The sequence below is a fragment of the Equus asinus genome, chromosome 5 (assembly GCF_041296235.1).
Source record: "Equus asinus isolate D_3611 breed Donkey chromosome 5, EquAss-T2T_v2, whole genome shotgun sequence".
Classification (NCBI taxonomy): domain Eukaryota; kingdom Metazoa; phylum Chordata; class Mammalia; order Perissodactyla; family Equidae; genus Equus; species Equus asinus.
Genome location: NC_091794.1, coordinates 79752904 through 79765331, shown reverse-complemented (window position 1 = coordinate 79765331; position 12428 = coordinate 79752904). Strand labels below are relative to the sequence as shown.

Sequence of the window (12428 nt, the reverse complement as noted above, 5' to 3'; positions counted from 1 at the left end):
GGGGTTACTTCTACTTCAGGGAAGCAGCAGACATGGACCTTTGCCCAGGAGTAGGCTCGCTTGTGTGGCCCTGGCTGGGATAGACATCAGAGGGGAGGTGGGCATTGACCATCCCAGCCTAAGTGCAGGGCTTCATCTCTGAGGGTTCTCCACGGGCCCTCAATAGTGCCCCGGTGACTTGCCCTGGCGCCAGGAGTTCTCCACCCTTTTTTCCCTGCTTCCCTCCATGTTTGAAGGCTCTGCAAGGACAATATGCCTTTGACCTGTGAACCCAAACAGTTTGACTTTAAACCATCTCGTTCCTTTTTCCCCTCAGAGGGAGGGTGTGAGATGTGGGGGGCGGGCGGAGGCGGTTAAAGTGTGCTCAGCTGGAGCTCTTCCGTTTCCTTGTGACAGTGCTCCTGTAGGAAGGATATGGTGAAGATCTCCATGGACGTGTTTGTGAGGAAGTTCCAGCCAGAAAGGTACAAACTTTGGAAAGCTGGGAAGGACAGCACAGTTATCGACCACACTCTACCCACACCAGAAGCCGCCGAGTTTCTTGAGAGTGAACTGCCCCCAAGAACCACAAACGAGGAGGAGTGCCCAGACGAGGACTCGGAAGGGGTTGAGGATGGAGAGGAGGGCGACCTGAAGAGAAGGTGACCCAGCAGCCCTCTGGGCCCAGCCGTTTGAGGGAGGGATGTCTGGGCAGCTCGCCATCACCTGCTGAGAGGCTATTTTTATTTGGGGTGTTCGAGCCACAGTGGAGGAATTTTTGGTAAAGGCTCCAGAATCTCCCAGTGAGCAGTCTTGCTTTTCCTGTGGCTGTTACCCAGGAATGATAGCGCCTTCCTGTGGGCCTGTGGTCTGCTGGAGTGAGGATGACATACCTGTGAGGGCAGGGCTCCCTCTGCGCCAGAAAAGTCACATTTTCTCATCTTCTTAGGAGAGATTTTTTTAAAAGGAGATTGTGGCGGTGGAAACGAGACTCACGAGGGCAGAGGGATGGGGAGATTGAAGTTGGCCAGGGTCGTTGTTGTCTGAGCCAGAGGATCTGTCTTCTGAGGAGAGTTTATCCTGGGCCGTGTGGGGAAGAAAGGAGGACATTTATGGGGTACCTACTATATGCCAGGCTCTCTGCCAGGTCCTCTGCACACCTTTTCTTCAACCTCACATCAGATCTGCGAGGTGGGTGGTGATAGCTTGATTTTCCATTTGATGGAACTGAGGCCTTGTCTCAGGGCCCACAAGTAAGAGGTGGCACTGAATGTGAACCAGGCCTGACAGGCTCTGGCCACTCATTTTGGGTTTTTGTGTGTGTGTGTGTCGATGTGTTTGTGTAAGTGGATGTATATGTGGGCTCTTAAAAGGTTTGCCCTCCTCCTTGCAGCCTAGCCAAGCACCGTATAGGGACAAAGAGGCACCGAGTTTGTCTTGAAATACCACAGGAGGTGAGTCAGAGTGAGCTCTTCCCCAAGGAGGAGCTGAGTTCCGGACAGTATGACATGACGGAGTGCCAGGCTGCCCTCGCCCCTGTGAGGCCCACCCATAGCTCCGTGCGGCAAGTCGAGGACAGTCTCACCTTCCCAGGTTAGTTGGTTATGGCATTTTTCCTCACAATCCTTCCTAATCCTGGTCTGTGTTAGATACCATGTGGAGTGCAGGGTCACAGGTATGAAAAAGGGGAGGCACAAGTCTGTGAGCAGACAGCGAGAGTGTAATTGGAGTGTGGGAAGCACTTTGGTTAGGAACACACGGGACAGATGAGGACATAAAGGGACACAGGACGTAAAGGAGTGGTCCCCTCTCTCTGCTCTATGAGAGGTCAGGGAAACACTGAACGTTTTGGAGAACTGACGGTGAGTTTTCCAGGCAGGCAGAGAGGCTTGGGAGATGTAGAAAGGGCATCCCCGAGGGGAGTAGCGGGGCAGAGGCGTGGAGATGGGAAACAACAACAAGCTACTTGGGGAAGTGGGAATGAGTCCCTGTAATTTGAGGGTAGAGGTGGGAAGGGCAGGGGATAGGTGTGTGACCAGGAGATGAGGCTCGAGAAGTGGGCGTGAGATGCCGTGGGGCCTGCCAGCCATCTTCGAGTTGGCTCACTTGGAGGCCTGGGGAGCCCCTTGTCTTTTGGGGAGGGAGTGGTACGGTCCAGTACAGTGTGTGAGAGCAGTCACTCGGGTGGTCGCTCAGTTTGGATTTGTTGGAGAGGGACCATATCAGTTTCGGGTCAGGCTTGAAGAATCTCTGCATAGACAGTACCTTGGCATGTCTGCTGAGAGATGGCACTGTGAACTTGGGTCCTGGGGCCAGCTGCCTTCCGTCCGGCACATTTTCTAGCCTGGGGTCGCCGGGTCTTTGCTGAGCTCAGACCTTCATTTTCTGCAGGGGACTTCTGAGGAAGTGGCAGCTGCTGCTTACTGAGTGCTCTGTACTGGGCTGTGCTCCTGTCATCTACACCGCAATTGTATTTAAGAACCCTGGAGATAAGTGGTAGTATCCTTGCGTTACAGAGGATGAAACTGGAGGCTCAGAGAGGCTAAGCAGTTAGCCCCAGGTCACACATGGAGCCTGTAGATGATAGAGTCAGAATCTGAAGGCAGGCCTGACTCGCTGCCCACGTTTTTTGCGCTTTGCCACTCTGCCTTCACCAAGCTCAGATGTGCAAGTGGAGGTTGGCTCTGCCCAACTTGTGTGTGTGTGTTTCAGATTATTCTGACTCCACCGAAGTCAAATTTGAAGAGCTTAAAAACGTCAAACTAGAAGATGAGGATGAGGAGGACGAGGAGGAGCCAGAGGCAGCTGTCTTGGACCTTTCTGTGAATCCTGCTGCTATAGGGGGCCGCCTTGTCTTCTCCAGTTCCAAAAAGAAATCATCTTCCAGCCTGGGCTCCGGTTCTTCACAGGATTCTATCTCTTCCGATTCAGAAACCAGTGAGCCTCTGTCCTGCCGAGCCCAAGGGCAGACGGGAGTCCTCACTGTGCACAGCTATGCCAGAGGGGACGGCAGGGTCACCATGGGAGAGCCGTGCATGAGGAAGAAAGGGAGCACCCCCAGAGGGGTGAGCGAGCGGGAGCTGGCAGAGGTATGGGCTCTGGGCAGTGGCCAGGGGGTGGGAGCGGCCCCGGAAGGGATCATGTGGAGGGGAAGGGGTTCTAGGGAATGGAGGTGCTGCTGGGGTCCAAGATGGCAGGAGAGACCCTCAGGCTGGGCCTCCCGTCTGCACTTGTGTCAAGCAGAAAGCCAGATGGCATTGCCTCTCTTCCAGCTTGTTCTTTGCTGGGAGTTCCTTTTATCTCTGTGTGACTCTTGGTCTGTGTTTGTTTTGTGTAAAGGCTCTTGGTGGGTCTGAGTGCGATGCAGCAACGCGGTGGTGGACACAGCGGGACTCATGCTGCCCAGTGACATGCGCTTACCCCCAGCTTCTCAGCTTATGTGGGTCAAGTTGCAGCTGGGGTGGGGGTGTGGTGGGGTCGCTGGCAGATGGAAGTCAGTGCAGAAGGTCCTCTTCGTTCCCCATTCCCCTGCCATTTCCTCTGAAAAACTGATCTTTTACAAGATTTTATTATGAAAAATTTCTAAAGCATGTACAGAGTACTATCGCGAGCTCCCTGTGTAGACTCATCATTCTGTATAATTATTAATGTGTGGCGTTTCAGCTTTATCTTTTCTTTGGCGGAAGTACTAATACTTAGTTCATGTTAAAATTGCTCTAGTTTTTCCAGTAGGGCCTTTCTGTGGTTGGTTTGTCCCCATGTCTTTCATACCCATGTAAGTTTTCCTTCTTCCTTCCCTGAGTCTCAGGGCTCAGTTCTCTAGGCTTCCTTTGTCCATGTGACTGTCCCTCCCTCTGTGGGTGCACGCTCAGGAGCTGACGACCTCCCGTGTTTTCTTCTCATTGTGTCTGATGGCTGCTCTGCCCACCCTCTTATGGCAGCTTCCACAGGAGAGGCTTTTTCAGCTTGGAAACCAGAATCCCTTAAATTCCCCATTGCCACATGGGAGCCATTCTTCCTTCACAAAGCTCTTGTGTCCTCTCATTCATCCTGCTGTCACCCTACAGGTCACCCTGTCCTTCCCTTTCAGTGTCCTCCTGACTTTCCTCCAGTGGCAGTCACAACCGCAAAAGCAGCTAAAGGTAGCAAGGACTTACTATATCCTAAATACTTGATATGCATTGTTCAGGCTATATATTACTGCTGAATTTCTTACCACACAGTCAAGTTTTTTGTGGGTTTTTTTGGTGGGAGTTGCCAATAAGTAACACCCATCTTTTTTTTCCCTCCTAAATTAGGAACCAGTTAAGTAATAGATACAGGAGTCAGTCATGGAGCTCAGAATGTGGCTTTATTACCAGTTAAAATGATTGAAGAAAGTGGCTTTTAACCTGTGGCCAAATGGCCCTGATGCTCATTTACCCTCAGTTAGACAGATCACCTAGCTAGTCACGGACAGTCCTAGACGACGCAGACCCCTGTCACCTTCTAGTGGGGTGGATGCAGACCAGAATGCACGTGCTCTACAAAAGGCAGATCTCAGCTGAGTGCAGCTCACTAACACTCAAGGGTGGGGCAAAAGCCAGGAATCCCTCCCAGTGGAAATATGCTGGGAGAAGGAGGCTTCCCTGACACGCCTCTCTCGTCCAGTCCCCTGCTTAAAAACTAGTGAGTGCCTTTCTGGCTCCTTTTTATTTCTATATACACTTCTCAGCTGTCGCCTGATGCCAGTACCTTCTCACCTCCATCACCAACGAGCTCTCCCCGACCCCGACACTGTTGAATTATGCAAGACGCCGCATCAGTTGTTCTTTCGATGGTCCTGTGAGGGTTTTTTAAAAGCTGCTCTGATGTTTTGGAAGATCATTTTGGGAGCAGTGTAAAGGTGTTTGAGGGGGAAGAAGGAGGCAAAATTAGACAGAGCAGAGATTCCCTTGAAGGTGGAATTATGGATGATATTTACTTCCTACCTTTATAAATTGTTTGAGTATTTTTTATGATTAATGTGTTATTTTTATAATCAAATACTTTTAAAGATTTTATTTTTCCTTTTTCTCCCCAAAACCCCCTAGTACATAGTTGTTTATTTTTAGTTGTGGGTTCCTTTAGTTGTGGCATGTGGGGACGCCACCTTAGCATGGCTTGATGAGCGGTGCCGTGTCCACGCCCAGGATCTAAACTGGGGAAACCCTGGGCCGCGAAAGCAGAGCACGTGAACTTAACCACTCGGCCACCGGGCCGGCCCTCCTATAATCAAATACTTCTAATTCAGGAAGGGAGGGAAAAAGGTTAGCAACAGGGAAATCAATTTGGAAGCTGTTCCTGTGGTCTGAGGAAGAGGTGGTGAGGGCCTGCTGCGTGGTGGTGATAGGGATGGGGAGCAGGAGGTGGACTTGAGAGCTGCCTAGGAGGTAGGAGCACAGGACTGGGGGCTGGCGTGCGGTCAGTAAGAGGGCAGTGTGGGGGTTGACTCCGGATTCTGGCTTGAGTTATTGGATGGATGAGGCTGCATCAGTGGAGGATGGAGGTTACGGGAGAAGTGAAGGGTGTTGGAGCGTAGCGCAGGAGGTGAGTTCAGTTAGGGGCATGCTGAGCATGACCTCCTGGAGGGCAGGACTGTGGAGATGTGCGTACACAGACCTGACACTCAGGAGGGGTCTGTAGGTTTGGGAGTCATCAGGTGGGTATTGGTGGGCATGGAAGAGCTCACCTGTGGAGCGTGAAGAACAATTTTCACTGTGGGTGGAGATAGAGGGCCCAGGAAGGAGGAGGAGGATGAGAAGAGCAGTCAGGGGTTTGGGGGAACTAGGAGAGGGTAGTGTGTCCAGAGTTGGGGAGGAGAAGGATTGAAGGCACTGGGAGCCATGGCCACATGTGCCTGTGTTAAAGGGCGGGAGCCTGCGCATTGGGGGAGGTTGGAGATGGTGAGGGGAAGGGGAGTGCCTGGATCCTGGATCCAGGAGGGAGGGAGTGGGGTCTCCAGCACAGGTGGGGACAGGAGGGGGTGGCTGTAGATAAATTTTTTTTTTTTTTTTTTGAAGATTGGTACTTGGGCTAACAACTGTTGCCAATCTTTTTTTTTTTTCCTGCTTTATCTCCCCAACCGCCCCCCCCCCCCGACACACACACACAGTTGTATATCCTAGTTGCAGGTCCCTCTAGTTGTGGGACGTGGGATGCCGCCTCAACGTGGCCTGACAAGCGGTGCCATGTCCGCGCCCAGGGTCCGAACCCTGGGCCACCGCAGCGGAGCACGCAAACTTAACCACTTGGCCGCGGAGCCGGCCCCGATAATTTTGTTTTTAATTGTAGTAAAATATGCATGACATAAAATCTATCATTTTTAACCATTTTTTAGTGTACACTTCAGTGGCTTTCCGTGTGTTTACAATGTGCAGCCATCACCAGGCTGCAGATGGTTTTGAGGTGGGAGGAGACAAGGCGTTGTCTCCACGGGTCTCTCCTGAAGCCGTCAGATACCTACTTCTGCTTGCTGGAGCCCAGCCCTTTGCCAAAGCCACTACTCCTGGAACCCTTTCATTGCTTCCTGTCTACTCCCCTCTCTCCTTGGAATCCCTACAGTGCTTTGCTCCTTTTTTATGGCTCTCTGTCTTGGTCTCAGTGCAGTTGCTATAGGCTGGTGAGGAGGAGAAACTTCTAGAAGCCAGGCCCTGTGCCCCATTCAGCCTTGCTTCTCTAGGCACCAGCATGTTCCCCAGGGCCTGGCCCATGAGCCTTCTGTAAAAAGAATGAATGGAAGTATAGTTTGAGCAAGAAGCTGACATCAGGATTAATTGTTAAGGTGGAATGTGGGGGACTGACAGTCAAGGCTTGGGGCAGAAGCTGAAACTTTTGAACCCTGGAGAGGTCTAATAGCATTGCGTCTATATTTGGAAACAGCTGGGTTTCTAAGAGCACCCTTGTGTCCGTTCTCTCTGCTCCCCACTTGAAGCATCCCCAAAGGTGTAATTTGGGCCTCCTGCTGTTCAGTTTATGTGCCACTGTCTTACGTCAAGGGCCTTGGTAAAGCACCTTGGTTGACTGACTGCTGGAGCACCAAAGCCGTAGAGTTTTCATTTAACTGCAGGCTGAGCCACAGCTATGTGGCTGCTGCAGAAGTTGTTAGTTTAAGCTGCTTTGAAAAAGTGAGTTCCCAAAACAAGAAGAGAAATCAATTGGTTCTTCTTTGTATAGAATAAGTCCCATCAGGAACATTGACCTTGACCCTGGGTCCCCAATGTTAGAAGAGGGAACGGAGAACTCAGGAGCCTTGAGCTCTAGCTCTCTTGTGGACAGGGGCCTGGGAGACCCTATGTGCTCTCCCACCCCATCCTCACAAAGAGCCCTGGGGGCAGCATTCGTTACCCCCATTTTACTCATGGGTTGCTACCTGCCTGGCCTTACATGGCTCGCTGGTTGAACTTGAGTTTGAATGCAGCTCTTTGTTCTCTTCTGAGGGAATATAGGAATTGGAGCACGTTGCAGGGAAAGGCAGCACCAGGAGGAAGGGTGTGCATGCCTTGTAGCAGGAGGAGCATTAGACAGAAGATGAGATGTAGAAAGATTTCCAATATTTGGATGGACGTGACTGCTGTCGTCAGAGGCAGCATGATGGTAGTGGAAAGGGTGCAGACTTCAGACTTGGACATAAATCTTCCTCTGGCTGGGTCGTAAGTTCCTTGAGGTTAGAGGTCATGTCTCACCTGTCTCTGCATTGCCACAGCACCAAGCACGGTGTTCTGGGTGCATATGTGGGGCGTATACGAGGCACTCTGAATAAACAGATCAGGATAAGGCTGCCCTCCTCCTTTTGCAAAGCTGCATCCTACTCTTCCTGATCATGACCCCCCTACTTCCTCCAGTATTCAGACCTATAAAATGATCTCTGTCTACCTCCTACCCCAAATTCCTTTTCTCTTGCTGCTTTAACAAAGTGTCTTAAAACAACACAGATTTATTATCTTCCAGTTCTTCAGTTCAGAAGTCTGAAATGGGCCTCGCTGGGCTAAAGTCAAGGTGTCTGCAGGGCTGGGGACCTTCCTGGAGGCTCTAGGGAGAGCCCATTTCCTTGCCCTTTCAGCTTCTACAGGCCATCCACATGCCTTGGCCATTTTCTTCCGTCTTCAAAGGCAGCAACATCCGGCCGGGTCTTTCTTGCATCACATTGCTTTGACACTGACTCTTCTGCTTCCCTCTTCAGTTATGAAGCACTGTTAGATTACATTGGGCCTGCCCAGATAATCCAGGATAATCTAGCTATTTTAAGGTCATCTGATTAGCAATCTTAATAATCCCTTGTCATATTAACATAACGTATTCGCAGGGATTAGGACTGGACGTCTTTGGGGGACCATTATTCTGTCTACCACCCATCCTAGGATCCTCCTTCCTCTGCCTATGAAACCATACTCACATAGCCCCTATCCTAAAATGCACTTGGAGGAATTTCCTTCTCAAGCTATGATGTCTGGCTGGTCTTCCAAGTGTTTAATCAAGATCATTGGGGTGCAGGAATAAAATAATGGAACTTCATTTTTATCTTAATCCTTTTACGGCGTATTGTTGTTTTAAAATGTGCCTAAGTGTATTAGTATATGTAATTCATTAGTAAGAATGTGTGTGTTGAGGGGCACATTCCTAAATTATTTCTTCCCGTGGTAACACTATCAAAAAATTTGGTGAGTATGGATTTTCTAGTTTGTTTTAGCCAAAGAACCCTTTCTTTAAGTGAAATCTTACTCATTTAAAAAATGTAAATCTGTTCTGGTTGGGATGGAGGTGGAGCCTAGAGCCCTGCTCTTCTTTCTAATGAGGCTCTTGCAGGGCCTTCTCCATGTACCTTTTGGAAGACCCTGATTTAGACTGTCAGTGTGGTTCAGATCTGCTTCAAAGTCCGTGGTCGTCTGAGTCCTCATAAACATCGGTGACAATGTCTGACGTCCTCTCTCCACCACATTCTTGCGCACTGCGGTCAGCCCCCTCCTTCGTGTAGGCGGTGATCACACCCTGCCCGCCTGTTTCTCCACAGCTTCCTCCTCTCCTGGGCGGCCTTTGCACTCAGTGGAGTCTCAGTAAATATTTGTTGAATGAATGGGCAAATGGATGCGGAAACCTGTTGGTTAAATTTGTTTGTAAGAGTGGCTCTATTCTGCCCGAACACGGCCTGCTTGGATTTTGGGTTTTCTTGACTTCCAAGTGTGGTCCTTAAGTTCTGGGGTTCTGTGTAGTTGCAGGTGGGGTCTCCAGGGCCAGTGTCCTTCTCTGAAGTGGCACCACAGTGCTGCCACTTGGCCGTAGCATTCGAAGGCATTGGTTTTTGTCACAGTTGCCAAGTGGCCCCCTTCCAGGCCTCCTTTCCTCGCTTAATGGGTTTTGCTAATACCATGTCTCTTAATATCAGTATAACCAAGTCTTAAATGTGTTGATTAGAAGGAAACTTATGTAGTGTTACTCATTTCAATCCTGTACATCTTAATTGCTCTGACATTATGTAAATGCAGCTTTAAATCAGCCTTTCCTTTCACAGCTAAGCCAGAGTTTTAGATGCGCTCTCTGTCCTGGCTAATGTTCTCCCCTGAGAAGAGGAAACGAACTGAGGCAGGAATGGAATCAGCTACAGCTGAGGTCTTGACAGTGCATAGGGAGAAGTTGGCCTATTTTCCTTTTAATGGGTCAGCTGCTCCTCACCCCTTTGGATGTCCTCTAGCCTTTCAAACCTGATGGCCCAGCTGCCTGGCACTTTGTAACAGGTGCTGCTCACCTTCTGGTCCAAGGAGAGGGGCACCTGGGCTTCTCTGGGGCACTCAGACGCATTTTCCCGACTGAGCTTAAGGGAGGGGGCGTGGCTCTGCTTTAGAGCTGGAGTTGGTGTATTTTTGGTACGTTTGTTTCAGGCTGCTTCTGAGAAGGCCAGGAACCACACTTACTAGGCACAAATTCTGCCTTAAGATATTTACTGAATCCTAGTTTAGACTATTTTGCATGGCACTGTCATTTTGCCTTTTTCTGTTGGTTTTATATTTTTTTGCGTCTTTCTGTGCCCACTCTTTCCCTTGGTTTTCATTGGAAGACTAACCTCTGCTGTGTCTCTAAATGGAGGGGAGACCAATTTCATTTCTTCTGACGGTTTGCCCAGGTTGCGGATGATTACGTGTTTTCCCTGGAGGAGAGTAAGAAGTCCAAGGGCCGCCGTCAGCCCTTGAGCAAGCTGCCCCGCCACCACCCGCTCGTGCTGCAGGATTGCGTCAGTGATGATGGTAAGTGTTGTCTTCTCCTCAGCAGGAGGAAAGCAGCTCACCACATCAGGAATTGCTCTGACAGGATGTGGGGAGGCCACACTGCGGTCCAGGGGTGGGCTTGTGGCTTAGCTGTTGTCCCAGATACTCCAGAAACAGGGCAGAATATCCTTTGCTGTCTAATTTATAGTCAGATTTCATTATATGTTTGAGTATCTTGGATTGTACCTAATACGGCATAATTGAGTACAGGTTCTTTCCTTTCTTCTCCTAGGAGGTTTGAGGCTGATTTTTCAGGAGAGCAAATTCTGTCAATGATTCCAAGCCCTGTGCTGAATGTGTGGCTACAAAGTCAGCTAAGATATGTCTGTGTCCTTGAGAAGCTCACAGGGTAGTGGGGCAAGCTGACAGATCTAAAGAAAGGAGATGCTAATCCAGGCAGAGGGAAGAGCATGAGTAACCATGGAGAAGAGAAACAGGAGGATATATTCAGAGGAACCAGCTCAGTGTGGCTGGAGTTAAGGGGCCGGGCCAGGCCAGGGAGTGATGGGTGAGGTAGGAGAAGAGAGGTGGTTGTGAGGACTTTTTCTCCTAGGCCTTCAAGAGCCTTCAAATGTTTTAAGCAGAGAAGTCACATGGTCAGATTTACATTAGAAAGATCGCTCCTAGTGATTGTATCTTGGGAATAGCTCTGAGAGGCGTAGGTGGCCTTTGGCCATGGTCTCCAGGAGATACGAGGATCTGAACTAGGGTGCTGGTGGTAGGGCTGGGGAGGGGATGTAGTAGCTGGATGTGGGGATGGCGTGTGGAGCTGGTAGGGAAGGGAGACGAATGAGCCCCAGTGCCTTCCTGGTTTCTGTCTTCGGTTGGGTTTTCGAACCTGTGTTCAGTGTCTGCGGAGGATGTAGACTTGGGGTTGTGTGGCGGTGGTATTCCATATCTTTATTAGGGTAAATGAGGCCACTTGGGGAGAGAGCGCAGAGGAGGGTGAGCAGAGGCTGGGGTTAAGAAGACAGGAAGAAGAGGAGCCTGGGAAGGAAAGAGAAAGAGTGAGCAGGGTGTGGAGGAGAACCAGGAAATGTGCCGCTGAAGCTCAGGGAGTGATCGCCGTTGGTGGAGCGTGGTCTGCGATGCTGCCTGGAGCCCAGAGGTGCAGTAAGCTTGGCCGGATGAGCCTCGGTAGTGACCAGGTCCCTTGTTAGTCTTGACTGATGCCAGGCCTTGCCGTGTCCTGTCCTTCCTGGCGTTGCTGGCTGGATGGGAAGCTTCAGGGTCTCATCAGCCTTTCTTCTGCTCCACAAGCCCCACATTCCCTTTCTGATCTCATGTCAGTGCCCATCTCTGTTTTCCTTGGTAAAAAGATCGTGATAAACTGGGTGGGGGAAGTCTCTGGAGATCCTATAGTCAGAAGTAGACCAGACCCCGAGTCAATCTTAGGAAGTCCTCTGTGGTCTTCCTCCAGCCCAGGAGGGGGCTTCAGCTTCTCTGGGTAGCAGCAGCCCCACTTTATGATTCCCCACTAATGCTCTAAAGTGACAGAGGTTGCAGAAAATTGGAAAAGCAGAAAAAGTTATAAAGAGGACAACCAAACTACCTTGCAGAGGTGGCCACTGTGAACATTTTAATGTGTTAATCTTCCTGACTTTTCTAGTCGGATATTAAATTATGTCCATGTATATCTTTTTATAATGTTGTAATAGAGATTATAATATACAGCCCCCCAACTTTTTATGATAAAATTTCAAATGTGGAAAAGTTGAAAGAATAAAACTACTGTGTGCTTGCCGCCTGCATTCAACAGCTGTGACCATTTTGCCATAATTGCTTTCGTTTTCTCCAGATGCATTGTTTATATACATACTACATACAAATTTACTAAAAGTCAGCATAGTCATTGAGTCACTTCACTTAGAGTACACCCATAGGTGTCTCCTAAGAAGGATTATCTCCTATATAAACACTACGTACCTAGGAAAATAAGCAATGATTCCATAATATCCTCTGATCTTCAGCCCATATTCATTTTTCCCTGCTTATCCCAAAAAATGTGTTTTATAGTTTTTTTCTTTTAAACCAGTGGAAACCAAACTAGGGTCACACATTTGGAAGTTTTGTTTCTTTAGACTAGTGTGCCCCTCCCATCACTTAAGGTTTTTTTCAATTAAGGCATAACATTCAGTGAAATGTGACATCTTAACTGTATAGCTCAATGAA

At 49.5% G+C, this 12428-nt stretch overlaps 1 protein-coding gene across 4 annotated transcripts in view; it reads left to right on the top strand.

Moving 5' to 3' along the window:
- KDM4A (lysine demethylase 4A) overlaps nt 1-12428 on the top strand; it is a 40999-nt gene that overhangs the window by 12480 nt on the left and 16091 nt on the right. For 2 of the 4 annotated variants that reach the window (XM_044770606.2, XM_070510113.1), the window contains exons 9-12: nt 397-464; nt 1373-1572; nt 2692-3068; nt 10115-10235. In XM_044770606.2, the coding sequence (XP_044626541.1) occupies nt 397-464; nt 1373-1572; nt 2692-3068; nt 10115-10235 (766 nt within the window). Of the gene's footprint in view, nt 1-396; nt 642-1372; nt 1573-2691; nt 3069-10114; nt 10236-12428 lie in introns of all 4 variants that reach the window. The other 2 variants (XM_014867500.3, XM_014867501.3) reach the window with 1 other exon arrangement.